At 42.5% G+C, this 19,826-nt stretch overlaps 1 protein-coding gene across 2 annotated transcripts in view; it reads left to right on the top strand.

The window, feature by feature from the left end:
• LOC136857969 (2-acylglycerol O-acyltransferase 2-A) overlaps positions 1 to 19,826 on the top strand; it is a 175,568-nt gene that overhangs the window by 63,485 nt on the left and 92,257 nt on the right. The window contains exon 1 of one of the 2 annotated variants that reach the window (XM_067137111.2): positions 18,030 to 18,134. The exons of the other annotated variant lie outside the window; for it this stretch is intronic. Within the exon in view, the coding sequence (XP_066993212.2) occupies positions 18,130 to 18,134 (5 nt within the window). The 5' untranslated portion in view covers positions 18,030 to 18,129. Of the gene's footprint in view, positions 1 to 18,029; positions 18,135 to 19,826 lie in introns of those variants that run through there. 2 annotated transcript variants of the gene reach the window in all.

Genomic DNA, 19,826 nt, shown 5'->3' with positions numbered 1-19,826 from the left:
CTTAACAGTTCAAGAGATACACTTGCCTTTTCATTCAATAACAAGATATCTTGTTTTACAATATTGTATGTTTATAATATGCCAATATCTCTTTAATAACTCCTTTCAATACAATCTTTTCCCTATGAATTCTTGCTTCTGATCTTTTGAGATGCAGATTGAGAGTGTCAACTTCTTCAGAGACAAAACAGATTCTACCACAACATAATAATTGCAGACGGTTTGCTTTTCAGAATTCTTCTCAGCTTCTTGCTCCCATATGTTTCTGACAATTGGAAACATTTGACACATAATGTAAGACGATCTCGTACAAATCAGCTGTATTAGTAAAGGAACTTATTTAATAATTGCCGCCTCGTATTTAGGTTAGTAATCGACAGTTTCCTTTCTTCATCTCGATCGTCGGATCGTGCGAGACTAGATGTACAAGGTATGGCCCTCTCATATAAATTTATTGTTTACATATTTCATGGCCCTCAGTAACATTCTGTCGCAGATATACTGCCGTTCATGCATTTCAAAAACTTTGCTTGAAGAATACGTATTATTCATATAATCCTGCCCTATGTTTCACAATATTAACTATCTACCAACATTTCCAAGATACCACGGGGTTTAGAGCTGGTTATCAATCTGCTGATATCTTCAATTCGGCAATGCCGTTCACGTAATTAGACAAATCAACTGCCCTCTAATTCATCTGGAGGTGTGATAACCGGATATGAGATTTCATTGACGTTATTTCTCGACATAAACTTCCAATGTGTTCACCAATCTCATCCTGACATACATTGGAAGGTTATAGTACCTCGACGTGTTTCTGCGTGCATCGCCGCTCGCGGTGGTCCTACATCCTACTGAGTCGATGCCGTGCGCATTGTGTAACCTGCATATCGGTTTGAAATAAACATCAATTATTCGTCCGTGCCGTCTCTGTTTTTTCCCCAACTTTCATCCCTTTCGAACCACTCCTTCTTGGTGTTGCATTTGCTCTGTCAGTCAGTGTATTAAACATTAATATCATTAGAGTCCGCCTCTGTGGTGTAGTGGTTAGCTGCCACCCCCGGAGGCCCGGGTTCGATTCCCGGCTCTGCCACGAAATTTGAAACGGAACGGGGTCCACTCAGCCTCGGGAGGTCAACTGAGTAGAGGTGGGTTCGATTCTCACCTCAGCCATCCTGGAAGTGATTTTCCGTGGTTTCCCACTTCTCCTCCAGGCGAATGCCGGGATGGTACCTAACTTAAGGCCACGGCCGCTTCCTTCCCTCTTCCATGCCTATCCCTTCCAATCTTCCCATCCCTCCACAAGGCCCCTGTTCAGCATAGCAGGTGAGGCCGCCTGGTCGAGGTACTGGCCATACTCCTCAGTTGTATCCCCCGACCAAGAGTCTGAAGCTCCAGGACACTGCCCTTGAGGCGGTAGAGGTGGGATCCCTCGCTAAGTCCGAGGGAAAAACCGAACCTGGAGGGTAAACAGATGATGATGATGATGAATATCATTAGATAATAATAATAATAATAATAATCATTCGACTGAGAGAGCACACGGCTGTCAACTCTGCACAGTTCATTCCCCCCGCCTTTTAAAGATTAACATATGATGGCGATGAGAGCGGAAATTCTCAAGTTCCGTTAACCACTGATTTCTGTGCTTCCAGTTAGTGAAGCCACTTGTTGCAAATTTGGATGACATTGTCATCGGATCAACTAGAAGTATTTCCATACTGGCCGCCCGCGACCAAAGAGTGACCGTGACGATAATAATATGCTCGTGCTTTCTGTGACTGAATCACAGATATTTTTGTGTCATTGATACGCCGGTGACAGATATTCTGAAATATCATTTAAGCTCATCTCTGCCCATAACGTATTTTCACAGGATGTCAGATCGGGACTTCGGGGTGGCCATTTGAGAGGTTCCCGTAACGTTGGAGATCCTCTTCCAATTCATCTGCCTCTGAACACGTCGCTGAGGTATTCCCTTGCACGTACTGCGAAATGCGCTGGCGCTCCATCTTGTTGGAACCAGATTCGACCAAGAAGTCCCAAATATTATTTTTGAAGACCCCGAGACTCATGACACCGTGCCAGTGAGTCAAGTATTATCCGCACACTTTATCTTGGTGCATATGTGTACGGGGTTGAGGAGTAAGGAGGGAGCTGGCCCGGTATCGATAGTGCTGTCTGGTGCTGCCAACTGAATGAAAATGAAATCTGAATTGAATCGAGAATATGATCGATCGATATGAAATTTCTAAACCGTTATCATCTTAAGCCAACAACTATGTCACATACACATTATATAACATTATAAAACATTTCTCGATGCGAATCTTGTTCCTAGCATGAATTCTATACTTTGGCTTTGTTGTGTAAACAACAACAGTGCTAGTACGTAAAGTGTACGCCAGATGTCGCACAACGATGCTTAAGCGATTCATAGTTTGTGTTTCAAAGGTTGCCAGTACGAATCTCGAAGATCGCCGAGGTCGACCGATTCAGCACTAGGGTGTAAATGCACCAAGATAAAGTGTGCGGATAATAAATGAAATGAAATGTGCCGGGATATCCCAAGACGGGTTCGGCTCGCCAGGTGCAGGTCTTTCTATTTGACTCCCGTAGGCGCCCTGCGCGTCATGAAGACGACACATACACCCAGCCCCCGTGCCTTAGGAATTAACCAATTAAGGTTAAAATCCCCGACCCGGCCGGGAATCGAACGCGGGACCCTCTGAACCGAAGGCCAATACGCTGACCGTTCAGCCAACGAGTCGGACAGTGAGTCAAGTAATTTATCTCGTCATGCTACATGGCTAGTTCGTACCGCAATTGGAACGTTACCGGCACCTCTTCAAATGGCCACCCCGATATCCCGATCTGACATCCTGCGATAACGCGTTATGGGACACATCAAACAGAAAGTCGCGCACAATCGTTATCAGACAATCGAGGACCTCAATGACGCTGTTCGGAATGCATTTGCTTCCATCACGCCAGCAGTTTTACATCGCTCCTGGAAGGCAAATAGTACGGTGCGATGAAAATGACAGTGTGCACACAGATAGCCATAGTAACTGGTGATTATCTGCCGTATTTACCTATACCTTCCTCCTCTCATCATATATATATATATATATATATATATTGTACATCACACTCCAAAGTGGAGGGGGGGGGAGAGTAACGTGACTTTTGGAACACACTATATGTTCTAGGACAGACATGTGTCCTAGCCTTCATTATTGACATTAGAGCCTTTTTTCTGTTCTATTTCTTTGCCATCTATTTTTTACAATACAAAATAATTTTGCATAAGTTGAACCTAAGAAGTAGAGGCTTCTTAGAAATGTTCCTCTTTTGTTTTTCTCCTTCGAATTAATTAAGGATACTATCTGGTAAGACATATTGTTTGCAATGCACTGTATCTTCTGGTATGGGCTAGAACAAGTTCGTTACTTTCATAGATCTATCCCAGTCTCATCTTTGGCTTTGACAGTATGAAAGTGACGGAGGTGTGATCATAACGTACGAGCGATGCTGCCGTGCGCTTGTATTCGGGAGATAGTGAATTCGAACCCCACTGTCGGCAGCCCTGAAAATGGTTTTCTGTGGTTTTCCATTTTCACACCAGGCTGTACCTTAATGAAGGCCAGGGCCGCCTCTTTCCTACTCCTAGCCCTTTTCTATCCCATCGTTTTCATAAGACCTATCTGTGTCGGTGCGACGTAAAGCAAATTGTTCCGAGCGATGCTAGTAACAGCATTCCTTATATCAATCACCACTGATCTGTATTTAGGGCTGTCGCCCAGGTGGCAGATTCCCTAAATTGTTTACCTTCCGGTAGTCTTCTCTTAAATGATTTCAAAGAAGTTGGCAATCTTTCGAACATCTCTCTTGGTAAATTACTCCAATCCCTTATTCCCCTCCGTAAGTTGTCCTCTAGACCAGGTAGACTTGACGCCTTATCGATCATGGCTTAAATGCGAGACATCCGTATCACAATAAAAATACCTGCACACGCTAACTGAGGCGATACGAGTTACATTTCTGCTGCGGTTAAACATCGCACTGTCTTATAGATTTTCGGCGACTCGTAAATAATAATGGGCTAAGATTGCGAAGGCACTAGCCGTCGCCTTAATTAACGTACAACCTGGCATGAAAATGTGAAACAAGGGAAATCTATCTTCAGGGCTGCCGACGGTGGAATTCGAACTCACCATCTTCCGAATGCAAGCTCACAGTTACGTCACTCGAAACACGCAGCCAATTCGTACGGTGTTAATGGCTAGTACCTAAAATACAGGCAATCCACGACTACTTCCCCACCATAGCTCCAAAATAATTACAGATGCACACACCAAAACAGTTACCATTTGGACACAGATTTTCAGTGTGATCACACAAGACCACATTGTCTCGAGCCACTTACATGAACCAACAACATAAACACCAGAATGGAAAAAAATGAAATGGCGTATGGCTTTTAGTGCCGGGAGTGTCCGAGTACGTGTTCGGCTCGCCAGGTGCAGGTCTTTTGATTTGACTCCCGTAGGCGACCTGCGCGTCGTGATGAGGATGAAATGATGATGAAGACGACACATACACCCAGCCCCTGTGCCAGCGAAATTAACCAACGATGGTTAAAATTCCCGACCCTGCTGGGAATCGAACCCGGGACTCCTGTGACCAAAGGCCAGCACGCTAACCATTTACCCATGGAGCCGGACACCAGAAAGGACATCACGCGCGACTCTGTTTCAAGTCGAAGTTCAGATCTTTTTTCTATACTATCCGCCTTTGCGTCATTCAATTTTTAAAGAATGTTTAACGCATTAAAACTCGATAAGCACGATTGGAGGAGGTGAGGAGGTGATTATTGTTTTAAGAGGAAGTACTACTTGGCAACCATCCTCTATATAACACTTATCAGAGAGTAAAAATGGAAGGGATCCGACACTTCACAAAATGAAGGTATCGGCCACAGAAAGACAAGGGCCACGAAGGGCGTGAGAATGAAAGACTCCCTAGGCCTCGGAACCTTATAGCGTCGGGATCGGAAAAGAACATGAGTTGACCAAGCAAGGTCAATAAGATAGATGAGAGTGAGGAGCCTGGCACAAGTAAGTGGAAGCAATGCCAGGACTCAACTAAGGACCCTTAGGTCGCTAGGTCGCCAACCCAAGCTCCCAAGTTACGAGCCCCTTTTAGTCACCTCTTACTACAGGCAGGAGATAACGTGGGTGTTATACTACCGCCCACCCACAGGGGTGACAGAGTATTTCTTGTAGATATCGGTATCTATTATTATTATTATTATTATTATTATTATTATTATTATTATTATTATTATTATGCTGATAATAACACTACAGTTATTGTACAATCATATGAATGTGGTCGCCTCGAAGATCTTGATATAAAATGGAAAGGAAACGGCCGTGACACTTCTGGCATGCGCCTGGAATTGAGGTGGGAAACCACGGAAAGCCACTTCTAAAGTGACTGAAAGTAGGATTTTAATTTACTTTATCTTCACATGTCCGCCTCTGTGGTGTAGTGGTTAGCGTGATTAGCTGCCAACCCCGGAGGTCCGGGTTCGATTCCCGGCTCTGCCACGAAATTTAAAAAGTGGTACGAGGGCTGGAACGGGGTCCACTCAGCCTCGGGAGGTCAACTGAGTAGAGGTGGGTTCGATTCCCACCTCAGCCATCCTGGAAGTGGTTTTCCGTGGTTTCCCACTTCTCCTCCAGGCAATGCCGGGATGGTACCTAACTTAAGGCCACGGCCGCTTCCTTCCCACTTCCTTGTCTATCCCTTCCAAACTCCCCCCCCCCGCAAGGCCCCTGTTCAGCATAGCAGGTGAGGCCGCCTGGGCGAGGTACTGGTCATTCTCCCCAGTTGTATCCCCAGACCAAGAGTCTGAAGCTCCAAGACACTGCCCTTGAGGCGGTAGAGGTGGGATCCCTCGCTGAGTCCGAGGGAAAAACCGACCCTGGAGGGTAAACAGATGATGATGATGATGATTACGGCCCGGATGTTTATGCAGTAATAGGTTAGAATGCAACCTTCCTGAAGCGAGTAACAAGTATAGTCTACCTTCACAACGACTATGCTACGGGGTTTGTATAAACAATAGGAGTACGGCCCAGCAAAACCCCTATAATTTATGTTACTCTTGCTACATTATGGAAGAGCGGGTAGCCGACACTTCCTACTAGCCAAATTAGTTTGCAATCTAAGCGGCTACTGCATAAACATCCGGGCCCTATTTGATGATGATGATGATTTATCTTCACATTGTAGGCTAACCTAAATCTATGTGCTCACCGTCCAATTACCTTAATTCAGCCTTACATTCGTTGCGAACCGGGAATCGAATCCGTCCCAACAGGTCAGAAAACTACAACGTAGTATCTGCAGAGCAATGGAGCGGACTTGGAGGAAACAGAAGTAAATAGTTAAAACTTCAGAGATCTAAATATAAATATAGACATATTCACTATGTCTTCCATTTTGCTATATTGGACAACACGGTCAGCAGCTTTAAGTGTACTAATTTCATAAAAATGTCTCATAACCTGTGTGGTTGTTCTCTTGTTTTGATCCTAACTGAAGTTAATGGCATTTAAGTGCGTATAAACGCACAACTGCGTGTCTCTGGCTTGTGGGACGTTAATAACTTCTTCTTCTTCTTCTTCTACTACTACTACTACTTCTTCTTTTTCTTCTTCTTGTGCCATCTCCTCGCAGAAGGTTGGCGACCAAAATGGACCTCCACCCATGTACACGTGTCCCTTCTATCTTGCCTTTTGTGATTTCCCTTCTGTCCGGTCTTTTGTGATCAGTTGTATCAGGCCTAGTTTTCCTACTTTTTGCGGGGGTTAAAATGCGACATCACATCTTTTCCCGGCATGGCGGAGTACCTCCTCTTTGGTGACATGACTTTCCATGGGACATCTTGCGATACACCCACAGTTCAAAGGCCAGCAGTCAGTCACCGTAACACACAACACTTCCCGACACGCGAGCGATGTGCACAGAATGTTTCCATTTCAGAAACACATTTCTTACAATGCCGATTGTGGCTTTGTTTTCTACATCTGGATCCCATTCATGTGAACGTAGGTACCGGTATTTGAAACTGAGCGAGTGGCTACGCGGCTTGTGGGATATACTGGGTTCGAACTCAACTGTCGGCAGCCCTGAAGAGGGTTTTCCGTGGTTTCCCATTTTCACCACGAAATGCTGCGACTGTACCTTAATTAAGACCGCGGTCTATTCCTTCACATTTCTACACTGTTCCTATCCCATCGTCCCATCTGTGTCGGCGCGAAGTAAAGCAAACTGTAAAAAAAAAAAAAGTAGACCTATTTGAAATATGACATCTTTTCAATGGTGTTTCTGTCCACGATGATAACAGTGTTAGTGATTTCCAGTTTAATGATTGCCATTAATTTTGTTTTCTTAATCAATCAATCAATCAATCAATCAATCAATCAATCAATCAATCAATCAATCAATCAATCAATCAATCAATCAATCAATCAATCAATCAATCAATCAATCAATCACTACTGATCTCCATTTAGGGCAGTCGTCCAGGTGGCAGATTCCCTAATTGTTGTTTTCTTAGCGTTTTCTTAAATGATTGCAAAGAAATTGGAAAGTTATTGAACATCTCTCTTGGTAAGTTATTCCAATCCCTAACTTTCCTTCCTGTTAACGAATATTTGCCCCAATTTGTCCTCTTGAATTCCAATTTTATCTTCATATTGTAATCTTTCCTACTTTTAAAGAAACCACTCAGACTTATTCTACTAATGTCATTCCACGCCATCTCTCCACTGACAGCTCGGAACATACCACTTAGTCGAGCAGCTCGTCTCCTTTCCAGCCCAAACTTTGCAACATTTTTGTAACGCTACTCTTTTGTCGGAAATCGCCCAGAACAAACCGAGCTGCTTTTCTTTGGATGTTCTCCAGTTCTTGAATCAAGTAATCCTGGTGAGGGTCCCATACACTGGAACCATACTCTAGTTTGGGTCTTACCAGAGACTTATATGCCCTCTCCTTTACATCCTTACTACAACCCCTAAATACCCTCATAACCATGTGAAGAGATCTGTACCCTTTATTTACAATCATATTTATGTGATTACCCCAATGAAGATCTTTCCTTATATTAAGACCTAGATACTTACAATGATCCCCAAAATGAACTTTCACCCCATCAACGCAGTAATTAAAACTGAGAGGACTTTTCCTATTTGTGAAACTCACAACCTGACGTTTAACCCCGTTTATCATCATGCCATTGCCTACAACGTTTACTTTAAGACAAAACTACGACACCCCAGCGTCTCTAAAAGTATAGGAACACTTCAAAAACAGTTTCAAATGTGGGATTAGGCACGTTATGTGGTAGGCAGTGTGCAGTCCTGCTGTAAGTGGTCGAGAGCACTGTATAAAACACAAGCAATTGTATTGCTTGTTTATAATACAGCAGATGTCGCTCCCTACGGTTTGTGCTGAGCCTGGGGTGAAATATGCCATTTCAGATGAAGACTGGTACTAGTGTGTACAGGCTCAGCTATTGCTTACATTTCTTGTGCAATGCGTATTTCCTAATTTGGCTGAGCAAGAATTTAGGAATTAATTCACGGTGGACGTACACAAGCCGTAGTATCTCGCATTGTTGGGATTAACCAAGATTCAGTGTCAGAAATGTAGAAAAGGTACCGGGAGACCAATGATGTGACTGGCTGACTGAGGGTGATAACGCCGCGATAAGTTCGGTATATTTCTATCCGTGTAACAGCGCAGAGGAGATGAACTTCCCCTGATCAACAATTACGAGATGCATGGGCGCCCACATGACAGTTTGTAGTGGGGGGCCTAGACCTGGGGGTATGTAGTATTTTTAACATTTTGGAAGATGAATGGCGACTTGTATTCCGCAGTAGAATAACACCCACTGTATCCCCTGCCTGTTGGTGGGGGTGGTACTAACCACTTCTACGTAATACCGACTTTTAAATCATTTTCTTGAAAGAAAAACACTTGACTACATTAGATATTTGCCTTTCCCTGAGAGCTGGGGGGGCCCCGCCCTCCCTTCCCCCCTGGGGATGGGCGCCCTTGACGAGATGTCTTCTTTAGGGCAGCCGGGGTTCGCCGATCTGCACAAACTGTACGCAATCGGCTACACAGTTGACAATAAGGCCATTTCGACCGATTTGATGTGTTCTACTAGAGAATCGTCATCGCCTTAATTGGGGATTGGATGAATGGGTAATGTCATTTTTAAAGATGAAACACGATTATCACTTAGGCCTGATCTCTCTCTCTCTCTCTCTCTCTCTCTCTCTCTCTCTCTCTGGTAGTTATACTCATGATTGAGTATCGTGACCCAAGGATTTTGTTGCTTCCCCATAAGTTGATGCCATTCTGTGCGATCTTCCGTCTTCTGGACAGTAGTTCTCCATGGGAAGTTAGTGATCTATCTGATTGATCAACCCTGTTCAGGTCTGATACTCTTACAACAAATGGTGTGAAGGGGTAAAGAACGTGGTGGAAAGTACCAGCATGTTCAAGAGGTGCATGCATTGAGAGGTGGTGGTGAAATGTTTTGCGCTGGGATTATGCATGGCCATCGTAAACCTTTGATAGCAATTCGAGGGACGTTAACTACCCAGCGATATACCGCTGAAATTCTTCGACCATTTGTACAACCATATAGGGATGAATATGTTGTTCAATTCATTTTCGGCGACAGTTCTCGCCCCCATCGAGGTGTATCCGTGAGGAACTTCATGATAGAGGCGGATATCAAACCATATGAATTGGCCAGCTAATTCACCGGATGTGAACTGCATTGAGCATGCATGGGACAGGTTGAAAACAGCTGGTTTTGTCCACAACCTCCACAGACACCTCATACCTCATTAGAGTTGTCTAGAGGGAATAGAACCTCGTCAAAATGACGTCAATGTACTGATCGTAAGAATGCCACAACTTGTCAGAGACCTGAACAGTGCCAGAGGAGGCCATACACGATTCTAAGCCAGTGTGAAGAAGGGGCAACTAAAGAAGAAGAATCAGAATTGTAACCTTATCATTATAAATGTTTATTTGCGTTAGATACAGGAAGAAAAACATTTGAATTCGTAAAAGTTTAGATTTCCAAGTCGTGTTCCTCTGTGATACAACAAAAATATTATGTAGTTTTACTATTGCATTGCTTCCTTGATACTCCAAACTTCTTTTGCGGTGTATTTATATAACTGAAGGAATGGTAGACAGATTAACATTTATTGAAATACAGGGTGTTGAAAAACTATGTCCAATAATTAAAGAGCGTGGGAAGGGGATAAGGACAAGTCAATTGAGGATAGGAACGCACCCCTTATCTCGTAATTTTCATACCAACGCAAATGGGGCAAGGAATAGTGTGTAGTTTTAGGCGCGATCTGGGACCTGAATATTACTTGCAAAGCCTCGAAATGAGACCCATGACATCTTTCACAAAGACAGCAGGCATTGGTGACCTGTACTTCACAGTGTAGGGCAACAGGTACATTGGGCATACGATTAACCAATGAAAACGCGTACGTAATTGACAGGACATACCCAGTAGCAGTATTCAGTTAAGCGTCTGCGAATGTGGTGTGCAGTGGCATTTAGAGAGGATGTATTTCACCGTAGCAGTGCGATGCAGCCGTACAGGGAAGCAGATAGCAGAGTACTGTGTCATGGGTCTCATTTTAGGTGAGAAAGGCAACCGTCCCTACATGGCCAAAGATATCCTGTACGCCGTCATGAGTCATCATGTGTTTGAACAATTGGACAAACTCATGGGGGAAACGGGTGTCGTTACCGCCTCACCAACAGCAGATCGTCGTCCAACGACTCGCCGAACTTCGCAGTTGGAGAAGTACTGGCAATGATCGCGGAGGACGATTCTTCGTGCACGGACGAGATTGCGCGATCACTTCAAGTGCATCACAGTCTCGTCCATGCTATTCTGCGGGAGGACGATCTGTACCCATGTAGACACATGTCCGTTCAGCACCTTATGGAGGTTGATCGTCCGTGTTGCACACAGTGTTGTAATATTGGCTGTTAATAGCGAACGGCAGAGAAGTAAATCTATAACGAAGAATACTGTGGTCCGATGAGGCCATATGTAAAAGGTCCGGTGCCTTTAACTCCCATAACAACCACAGATGGACCCACGAGAACCCGTATGCAGTGCAGGAAAGGGGTCACCAAGTTCGCTGGAGGATAAACGTGTGGGCAGGACACATAGACGGTACCATCATCGGCCCTACCTCATAAGGAATGTCTAGGAGGATGGGCAGCATTTACCGAACAAACATGACATAGTTTCTACAATACGGATGTTCGCCGATGACTTAGATGTTAGGCCCCTTTAATATACAAGCATCATCATCAGCAGCTTTGTGCGGTACGACGTAGTATATGGTTCCAGCATGACTTACCACGTAGGTTCGATCCTGACTCAGTCCGGTGGTATTTGAAGGTGCTCAAATACGACAGCCCCGTGTCGGTAGATTTACTGGCACGTAAACGAACTCCTGCGGGACTAAATTGCGGCACCTCGGCGTCTCCGAAGACCTTAAAAACTAGTTAGTGGGACGTAAAGCAAATAACATTATTATTATTACTTACCACGCCACTACTGTAACGAGTCTCGCCATGAATTGAATAGAGAATATCCACGACGATGGATAGGTATCAGAGGGCCTATATCCTGGCCTCCGACGTCACCAGATCTGAATCCCTTGGATTACTTCTTGTGTGGTCACCTCAAGGAGATGGTGGGCATGGAGGTCGCGGAGGACGAGGCCGAACTCGACACTCGCCTGTATGAGCAGCTGTTGATGTAAAGCCTATTTATCCATGAATAAAATCATCATTACGCCTTGGTTTCTTGTTTTTGGTAACATGCTCCATTTCACCCGCCAGGTTCTTTCTGATATCTCCGCCATTATAGCTCGGAGATTGTTACTATTTACCGGTATACTTAAATTAATCAGTGTAATGTCTTCTGTCCGATAGTGACATTATTGAACGCCATTTTTCGTACACCCTGTATTATCTAAAGAGATCCGTAGATACAGTACACAGTAAGCGCACCATATTTTATTTATTTCTTTATTTCTTTATTTATTTATTTAGCTGTACCTTTATACAGTGGCGAAGTTAAGGCTCTTGCTCCCTCTTACACTTTTATACTCTTTTAGAGTTTTACTACGTTTTTCTAAAATATCAACTATAATTAATAAGAAAAACATGTAAGTCAAATAAGGAGTAAACAATCTTCTTCTTCTTCTTCTTCTTCTGCCGATTTTTCCACACCTTGTGGCGTCATGGCAGCGAACTATGTTGCACGTGTCGATTTAGCCCTGTTATACGGCCGGATGCCCTTCCTGACACTAACCCTATGTGGAGGGATGTAATAACTATTGCATGTTTCTGTGGTGGTTGGTAGTGTGGTTTGTTGTCTGATTATGAAGAGGAGAGTGTTGGAACAAACACGAACACCCAGTCCCCGAGCCAGAAGAATTAATCGGACGTGATTCAAATCCCCGACCCGGCCGGGAATCGAACCCGGGACCCTGTGAACCGAAGGTCTCAACGCTGATTATTCACCAAAATGAGTCGGATAAATAAGTAAACAATAATACAATTAATTACGATTTTTGAAAAAATTATAGGAGAAACAGGGAGTAAAGGATAACAGAAAAATATCAAATTAATAACTGAAGAATGTCTGTTAATACTGCAGTATCTATGACAGCCTATGTGTTCCTAATCCTGACATAAAGATAAAATCAAGAAGATCCTACAATACTTTCCTGGGGAGTGTCATAAGATGGTTGTGGTGATTATTGTTTTAAGGGAAGTACAAGATACTCATTCCATAGAATGTCGTAAGAGGTGTCTTTCTAGCTACCAGTTTTACAGGATTGCCCGTGAGGAAAATTAACAGCCACCTCGACACAGAGAGTCCAGGAACTTGGCAGCCTGTGGTCATGGTTATCGTCATTTCCGTTACTCAAAACAATACCAGAGTTTTACATAACAGCGTAGGAGCTGTCTAGCCGAGGCGATGATAGCGTGCTCGGTTCACCTGACAGTGTGGGTTCAATTCCCCGTCATTAAGTGGAACCTTTAGAAACGAGGGAACATGGCCCTGAGGTTAACTCAAAATGAGTACCAGGTTCATTCCTGATGAGCCAAGGCGGCCGGGCATGGAGTTAACCACTTGATTAAGGATAGTGGATGCCTTTACTTTCGGCTCCGCCAAGGGCCTGTACGGAGATGCTTTGCGCTATTTTTCTCTAGCATAAAAGAAATTATACAAAGTATACTAAAGAATCATTCTAAGTAATACATTTCTAACACAGGTCGCTGTGAGTGGTAGCGCTCTGGCCTTAGTTGCGTGGGGTCTACGTTCGATTGACGGTCGGGCGGTAGGATTCAAACCTCACATAGTAGTTAATTCTTATGGCCCGGGGTCTGGGTACCTACTTTTGTGTTGTCTCTACACTTCTGGAATAGAATACTCCCATCCCTTAGTTTCGAATCGCCAGGAACTGGGGAGAGAGTAGTCATTTATTGTAATCCAAATGATTTTGATACTTGCATGGTTTTCTTGTAACAATTACTTGATCTATTACTACATTAAAAATTACAGTTAAACATAATCACTATTTACACCCAGTCTTTAATTTAAAGTTTCTAAAATGTTACTTAGCCTATTTTGTGTCCTAGATGTTAATAGTGCTATTTATATTCTAGGACATGTATCTTGCCCATCATAAGTTGAATTAGTGCAAGTATTAATTTACGTCACAAATTTGTACGGAGTTATCCTCGAATTAAAACAGACATTATGAATGAATGAAGGGTATTCATGCACGCATGAGTGAATAAACACTCCTCTCTGCTAGTCACGGATAACCACCAACTGGGGAGACAGCATTCATTACTGAATATTTGACTGACTGACTGACTGACTGACTGACTGACTGACTGACTGACTGACTGACTGACTGACCGATTAGTGACTGATTGAATGACTGACTGAATGAATGAATGAATGAATGAATTTCAATTGAATGAATGTTCTCAACCTACAGTTACGGAACCCCAGCAGCTGAGGAGTGAACATTCCATTATGGATAACCCCCCTGTGGGTGGGGGACGCAGACGAAGAATACACTCACGGTATCCCCTGCCTGTCGTAAGAGGCGACTAAAAGGGGCGACCAAGGGATGATTGAATTCGAACCATGAAACTACTGGTGATTAGTACCACCACGCGGGTAACACCATGGGTCGCTTTTACTTGCGCGTAGTACCACTATGTTAGGTACGACATAGGTTTGTGATTAGTAGCAAAAGAGTACGGTGCCGGCTTTTACAGTACCTGTGATTGGTACCACTATATGAGCGACACTATGGGATGAGCGACACCATGGTTTTGGCTTGCCTATGATTAGTACCCACTATATGAGGAACACCACGGGATAGCGCGAGTCCCTGTGGTTAGTAACTTATGTGATGAACACCATAGGATGCGTTGCCTGTAAATGGCGCCGCAATGTGCGAAACACTATAGGTCTGTATTACATGTGTGAATTTCATTACCTGTGAGTAGTACCTAATGTGTGGAATATCGCGAGTCTACACTACTTTTGATTAGTCCCGTACCATGACAAATACTATGGTTCCACTTTCCTAGCGATAAATACCATTATGAGGGGCCGACGACTTGGATTTTGGACATCCTTAGACTAAAAGCATCATCGCTTCAGTATTATGCTATAGACGCAGTCCCTTGGACAGTAACACTATTATTTCATGTCAGTTTTTATGAATGCGAGACATTGCGGGTCGGATCCACCGATTCATTCATTCTTCGTCCTCACGTTTTGAATTCTGGTCAGTGGAGGATTTTGAAGTTTTAATTTGTCATTCCATTTCATCTCATTTCGTACCATTAGGGGACGATGACCTAGATGTTAGGCCCCTGTTAACAACAAGCATCATCATCATCATCATCATCACCACCATTATGGATAAATGAATCAATGAATTAATGAATGATTAAATGAATGAATGAACTGAATTCACGCACGCATGCACGAAAAAACTCTCTTCCAGTCACGGATAACCACCAACTGGGAAGAGAGCAATTATTATTAATATTATTATTAAATTTCCTTTACGTCGCACTGACAGACAGATATTATGGCGACGATGGGATAGAAAAAGCCTAGGAGTGGGAAGGAAGCGGCTCTGGTCTTAATTGAGGTACAGTCCTAGCAGTTGCCTGGTGTGAACATGGGAAACCACGGTAAACCACGGTAAACCATTTTAACGGCTGCCGACTGTGGGGCTCGAACCCACTATCTCCCGGATGCAAGCTCACAGCTGTGCGCCCCTAACCGCATGGCCAACTCGCCCGGTATTATTATTTTTTTTTTTTTTTGCTAGTGGCTTTACGTCGCACCGACACAGATAGGTCTTATGGCGACGATGGGATAGGAAAGGACTAGGAGTTGGAAGGAAGCGGCCGTGGCCTTAATTAAGGTACAGCCCCAGCATTTGCCTGGTGTGAAAATGGGAAACCACGGAAAACCATCTTCAGGGCTGCCGATAGTGGGATTCGAACCTACTATCTCCCGGATGCAAGCTCACAGCCGCGCGCCTCTACGCTCACGGCCAACTCGCCCGGTATTATTATTATTATTATTATTATTATTATTATTATTATTATTATTATTATTATTATTATTATTATTATTATTATTATTATTTCCGGCTCCATGGCTAAATGGTTAGCGTGCTGACCTTTGATAGCAGGAGTTTCGAGTTCGATTTCCGGCAGGGTCGGAAATGTTAACCATAGTTGGTTAATTACCCTGGCACCGGGACTGGTTGTATATGCTGTCTGCATCATCATTTCTCCTCATCACGACGCGTAGGTCGATTACGGGTGTCAAATCAAAAGACTTGCACCAGGCCTCTCCGGAAGCCGCACGCCATTATTATTACTATTATTATTATTATTATTATTATTATTATTATTATTATTATTATTATTATTATTGAATGAATGAATAAATGAATGAATGCTCTCAGTCTGCAGCTATGGAACTCCAGCAGCTGAGGAAGGAACATTCCTTCTATTGTAACCTAAGCAAATTCACATGCAATTCAACAATTAATTACATTAAGGAGAAAGAATATAGACAACGGCAATACAACAATAATACCAGAAGTTGAATTAGTGCTCGATTTCTTTTATTGTCTTTCGTCACATATTGTTTACTATCTAAGAAAAAGCTCTCCTACACGGTGCGATTCTTTTCTTTCTTTAATAATTTTGTAATTGTATAAAATTATTTTAAATTTTCTGCTTTCGCTTTGTAATCACTACCCAGGTATTTGATCCTAAATGAGTCTTTTTTCCTACATACCCTCAACAGATGTGCTTCTTCCATTAATTCTCTCCATAACAAACAACAATTCTCTTAATTTTTCTCTCGTACACCCTTATTATTATTATAGATACCCATCAGCCGCCTCATCACACCTCTTCTATACTCGTCTTTCTTTCTTTCTTTATTTCTTTCTTTCTTTCTTTCTTTCTTTCTTTACAACTTTTTGCATATTTCACAGATTTCCCCTAATGTTCTTTTTTGGTACTACATTCTGATATAATAATCTGTTTCTCAACATCTTTCATCCTAATTGGTACTTTTTAAATTCAATTTCTTTTCTTCGTTTTGAATCTATTTATCCCACTAATCTCCCATTCCTATTCTATCTAGCACCCTTTTCACCTTGGTTACCCATCTGCAACTTCTATGCCACATTTTTCTCCACTGCACTTAACGGTATGTCACGGCAGACGTCACCCCTCAGTGGAGGATGGTTGTGATAGTCACACGAAATAATAATTATTACCTTCTACTAGTCTTACTCTTTCCTCCCTAAATTCTACAATTAGTAGCGAGAAACAGCATCTGAAAATAGTATTAAGAAAAGTACATTATGCCGTGTACATAACAGACTTTTTTTTCAGGGAAGGATATATTGAAGGTAAACGAAAGAAAGAAAGAAAGAAAGAAAGAAAGAAAGAAAGAAAGAAAGAAAGAAAGAAAGAAAGAAAGAAAATCCTCTCACTTCCGACATCCGAGATAATCAAATTGCTGTCGAAAGGTGAAATATTTTGAAGCTCTTTTTTAAGGGTAATTAACGGGTGGTTCTTAAATAATTTACTTTAAAAATACCGTGACAGTATAACCTTCTGTGGGACCAAAGCATCTGGAGTCCTGTCGGACGCTTCAAAGAGGGCAGGACTAAAATCCTGTTTATACTATTTCATCTGGCATGTAAGTATTGATGAAAAAAAAAAAAAAAAAAAAAAAAATTACCTACAGAAGACTGTACAGAATATATAGCCCAGGTAAATGCTGGGGGGCCACGGCCACTTCCATCCCACTTCTAGCCCTTCCCTGTCCCAACGTCGCCATAAGACCTATCTGTGTCGGTGCGACGTAAAGCAACTAGCAATATATATAGCGAGATCATGAGATGATTTAGCATTAAAGTACAGAGTACATTTACCGCAATATCTTTTCTCATAACAATGATGACGCTTCATAGGTATTACGGAAGCTGTTGATAGTTTAAAAGGCATAAATGAAAAGTTTCCTAGAGAACTATAGGTTACAGAAACGTAGAGTTTATTTTCCTGAAACCAAGACCCTTAAATGACTTAAATTCGCAAGAAAGCGCGTAGCCACAGCGGAAACAGCTGGACCACGGAGGCGGCAATCCCACAAACTGATTCGTCCTGACCTGCCATAATAAAGCATATTACGAGTGATACATCGCGCGACCTCCCAACCTTGTAACACAACATGCTTTACCAGAAGTTGTCGACCTTGCTCCTCCGACCCGCCCTCTCTTGCTTAGCGGTGTTGACTCCATCCCATGTCAGTCGCGTGCTGGCGCGCCTTCTTGATAGTTGTGGTTGACGGCGTGTCTGTTCCCCTCCTTCGAGCTGGTCCTAATATTCGGCAAAATGAGGTAAGGGCAGTATTCCATCATCACTTGAAATAGGCTGCATACCTACATACAATCAACAACTTCAGGTATTTTTACTGTTCTTTATAATCCTGTTGAAGGTTGAGATGCTAAATCAAATAGGCCCTACTGCTATTTATTTTCGTCATTTGTGACAAACATTTGCGTGTGACTGAAAACTAAACAGTATACTGTGCAATTAATTTTTCGCATTCCGCTTGGTAGTTTAAGCGAGCATAGATAATTAACAACTGATAGTAAAATGGCTGTTTAAAGGGACAGCACAGGGAAATCAACAGGAACTCGCTACAAAATGGCAAAAAGTGAGATTACATTTCACCTTCTTAACATTTGATTTAAATACGAAGTTAATCATAACTTGTCAGGGGAAAAAAAAAAAAAAAAAAAAAAAAAAAGATTGCATCTCTACCTAATCCTGAAACGTGGGAACAAAGATAGGCATACCCGTAGGAATATACTGTATCACTGCATTTAGCGTATTGTTTTGAAGTTTAGTATCTACCGCATTATAGAATGTACTTTGGACACCAGAGAGGATGGATTCGGCGACATACAGAAAATTTAGTGCCTCGAGAGCCGTATTTCTTCTTAAAATACAATACTATAAAAAAAAATAGTCGGTGCACGTCTTATCAGACAGCTTTTCATTCGTAGTAAATATTAACTGTAGGTTAATAGGAATGCGTTAGCACTTTGTGTTATTTCACATCTCCCCAAAAAATAGGACTAAAAACTAGACTATTTTATTTGGCATGTAAGAAACTGGTGATAAAGGCGGGATACCTCGCTGAGTCCAAGGGAAAAACCAACCCTGGAGGGTAAACGGATTAAGAAAGAAAGAAAGAAAGAAAGAAAGAAAGAAAGATGTAAGAAACTGTTGATGGAAGAACGACGACGGAGGGCTACAGGGAATATATAGCGATGGTAAACTATAAGGTTCTTTTGGTTGTAACATCCAGCTACCAATATGTTCTATAACGATGATATAACTTTATATATAGGGCCATACGAAGCTATTGCTGGGTTGTACGACATAAGTTGTTCCTTTTGTAAATTTGTATTTAGAGTAATGTAATAGTAATATGTAAGTGTGTTTCACATCATTAGGTTTGTACATGTCTGAAACACAACAAATAAATACATAGATAAATACAGATAAAATTCGCCTGATGGTTGACAACAGATAAAACAAATATGAACCGATTAGGAGGCCGATCACTTCGATTCCCTAATAAGGGCAGCTATCAGGTGGATTATCTCTCTATAAATAAATAAATAAATAAATAAATAAATAAATAAATACAGTACATGAAAACTGTAAACAAGGAGGCTATAGGGTACAGAACATATACGCACTGCCACATCGCATTTATATAATATTATACCCATTGACTAAGTAGTACTCACTGTACAGTGTCCGGCTCCATGGCTAAATGGTTAGCGTGCTGGCCTTAGGTCACAGGGGTGCCGGGTTCGATTCCCAGCAGAGTCGGGAATTTTAACCATCATTGGTTAATTTCGCTGGCACGGGGGCTGGGTGCATGTGTCGTCTTCATCATCATTTCATCCTCATCATGACACGCAGGTCGCCTACGGGAGTCAAATCAAAAGACCTGCACCTGGCGAGCCGAACTTGTCCTCGGACACTCCCGGCGCTAAAAGCCATACGCCATT

This window comes from Anabrus simplex, chromosome 1 (assembly GCF_040414725.1).
Source record: "Anabrus simplex isolate iqAnaSimp1 chromosome 1, ASM4041472v1, whole genome shotgun sequence".
In the NCBI taxonomy this organism is placed as follows: domain Eukaryota; kingdom Metazoa; phylum Arthropoda; class Insecta; order Orthoptera; family Tettigoniidae; genus Anabrus; species Anabrus simplex.
Note: the sequence above shows the minus strand (reverse complement) of the source record. Positions and strands in the feature narration are given on the sequence as shown.